This window comes from Plasmodium gonderi (genome assembly GCF_002157705.1).
Source record: "Plasmodium gonderi DNA, contig: Pgo-contig_123, whole genome shotgun sequence".
NCBI classification, from domain to species: domain Eukaryota; phylum Apicomplexa; class Aconoidasida; order Haemosporida; family Plasmodiidae; genus Plasmodium; species Plasmodium gonderi.
Window position 1 is genome coordinate 1 of NW_021629048.1, and position 3,031 is coordinate 3,031.

General features: G+C 19.5%; 1 protein-coding gene across 1 annotated transcript; it reads left to right on the forward strand.

The window, feature by feature from the left end:
• Positions 1-287: 287 nt before the first annotated feature.
• PGO_001235 (variable surface protein) lies at positions 288-1,322 on the forward strand (the record flags this gene model as incomplete). Its single annotated transcript, XM_028690915.1, has 3 exons — positions 288-311; positions 576-998; positions 1,170-1,322. 3 exons carry the CDS (start codon positions 288-290, stop codon positions 1,320-1,322), a joined length of 600 nt encoding a protein of 199 aa, XP_028546716.1.
• Between the last annotated feature and the right edge of the window lie 1,709 nt (positions 1,323-3,031).

Consider the following 3,031-nt stretch of genomic DNA (forward strand, 5'->3'; position numbering starts at 1 on the left):
TAAAAAAATAAGTAATTAGTCGCAATGCTTAAAAAATAAAATGTGAAAAGATAATAAAACTACAGTTTATAACAATATATATGTAATAACTCTAATTAATGTAAATAGAATCAAAAAATATAAAATTATATTTATAGAAAAAGAGAAAAAATACATAAACTATATTTCATAATTTATATTACTTATCGTACTAAAATTGAGGTATAATATACTTAGTGAATATGTTAATGAATAATAAAAATTGTAAATATACATGCTGTACTAATAAAATAATTATAGTAATTAAAATGATTTACATTATTATGTGTCTTGTGATATAGAAGAACAAAAACATTTGCGTAGTACAACAAAACAAAGAATAATATATTAATATATTCACAACAATTAACAATATAAAAAGTATATATTTTCCGATTATATTATAATTAATATCTCTTTGTATATCACGAACCTTTATTTTTATAATGGTAATAATAATGTGATATATACTTATATGTATAACAATATATTTAATTATTTATTTAATAATTTAATAAATAATTAATTTAATATCATACGTTTCTTTTAATTTTTAGACAGATGATTGCCTAGGGACATGTAAAAATAATTTTTTTAAAATATGGGATGAAACAAAATTAAGTACTGAAATTAATGAAAGCCATGATATGCTAATTAAATTGCAAAGAGAAGATGATGAATTGTTTCATCTTGGGTGTTCGCTATACGAAAATTACTCTAATTTAAAATTATATAGCATTCAATATAAAAATATTTGCGATCTTTTCAAAGAATGGTTAAATCAAAGAATAAATGAATACAGAGCAAAAAACAAACTATGTAGTAAGAACGAATTATTAGATAGTACTTTTAAGGTTTTATGGGAAGATAAAAAAAATTCTCAGGAGGATGAAAAAGGAAACTTCTGCGAATGGGAACCATCCACTAAATATTACTGTTATGTCCTATCTCCATTGAAATCCTCTTTTTCTACTGTATTTGTTCTTTTAATTATTCTACTTCTTACGTTTTTTCTTAAATACAATGTAATATAAAAATATTTATAAGCAAATTTGCAGATATCTTAAGAAATATTTCTACTTATATAACAGTAAATTAAATAAGTTATTTATATATGCAACAATATCTCTATATTTTTCTCTCGTATGTAGCTTTCTAAAATCAAGAAATTTGTATATGATAAAATTTATAGGGAGAATATAATAAGATATTATATCCAACGCTTACTTCCCTTTAGAAATAGAGAAAATTTTTCATTTGATTTTAACACATTACATTCAGTGTACACTATCTCAATGGGATAAGCATAAATAGCAAGGATATTTGAAAATATCGCACATTATTGTATTATATTTTTAATAAGAATTGACACTGCAGAAAAAAATTTATTGTTCTATAAATGTAAAAATTTATATTTTTTAAAGTAAAATTGAAATATATATTATTGTAACTTATATACATCAGATAAATTACAAGTGCAAATATTGTTATAAAATAAAAGTAGATTTAATCATAAATACAATTACTTAGCCTATTATAAATAGTATGCTTTAAATTTTATTTTGTCCTTATCCTATAGTAATAATATAATATATAATTTAGATATGAACATTGTTCATATTGTAAGTATGAGGGATTTATAAAGCTATTAATATTATTATTAATTTGTATGAATTAAAGTATTTCAAACAAAGTCACAATTGTGGTACTTTTTATATTTTTTTTTTTTCTTCACGTTAATTGTGGTACCTATTTATATACAACCAACCTTACATATGATATTATATATGTTTAAATTATAATTTTGAAGATTTTAGATTTGGTAAATATTAATTATTTTAGTATATTTATATTCCATTTTGTACTGATATAATATGTATTTTTTTATTCATTCATTGTTTTGTTTAAAATATAGTCGAATGTAATGAACTCATATAAATATAACACTTATAGAAGTTATTGAGTACATTCATTTAAGCAATATATGCTAATAAAATATAATTGATATCACATAACATTATGATAAAAATAATAAATTCATGCATTATAAAAAATAAAATTCTTCGCACTATATGGAAAAATTTATTAAATATAATGTACATTTATGTAAATTAAATTGAAATTTTGAAGTATAATTTATATACTATCTTTATATAGAAAAAGGTAGGTAATATATTTTTTATATTTATGTCTTTAAATTCTGCATGTCATTTAATATTTAATCCTATATATTATTGCTTATTTAGTAATAATAAAATATATGGTGGTTACCCTCGGTTTAGAATTAAATACATTTTTTTTTTTTTTACTCTTCCCATCCTTAATGTTATACAATATATATAGATGATTACATGTGCCATAAACTCATTATTATAATAATATGGAATTATTGGTGAGCAAATATACTGAAATGCAGAAAAAATAAATCATTTGAAATTTATAAAAAAAACACAATACATAATAATTTTATCATATATTATCATTTCTGTACACTTAAACGTAATTTTAACTTTGAAAATAGAAGAACATTTCTTAAATAAAATTTCAAAATTTTCTCTTCTACAAAGATAAAAATTAACCTAAATTTTTAACATTATAATTATATTCAATTTTTTCAGTATTAGAAATAACATCATATGCTTCTACAATTAAATCAATTCATTTCAAAAAATAAAACACATAATAATATGAGTGTGTCAGATTTTTTTGTTTACGTTATATTTATGCTATTATTTTTAATATAATTTTTGATATATAATATTTTGCATAATTCCTTTCATTTTTGTGTTTTGTTTTTATAAAAAGATTTTCATGATATATTACTTACGTATGTGAACATATAGTAGCTAATATTTCATGATAAAATTATTCTGTATATATAACATATATAATATGCATTTGTATTATATAATTATTATGTCTTGTTAATATAATTAGCTTTTAGTTCGTAGTCTTTATTTTGAAATTGTGTCTTATTGTTTTATATTTTAATTTATTGTGATTTATGTAAAAT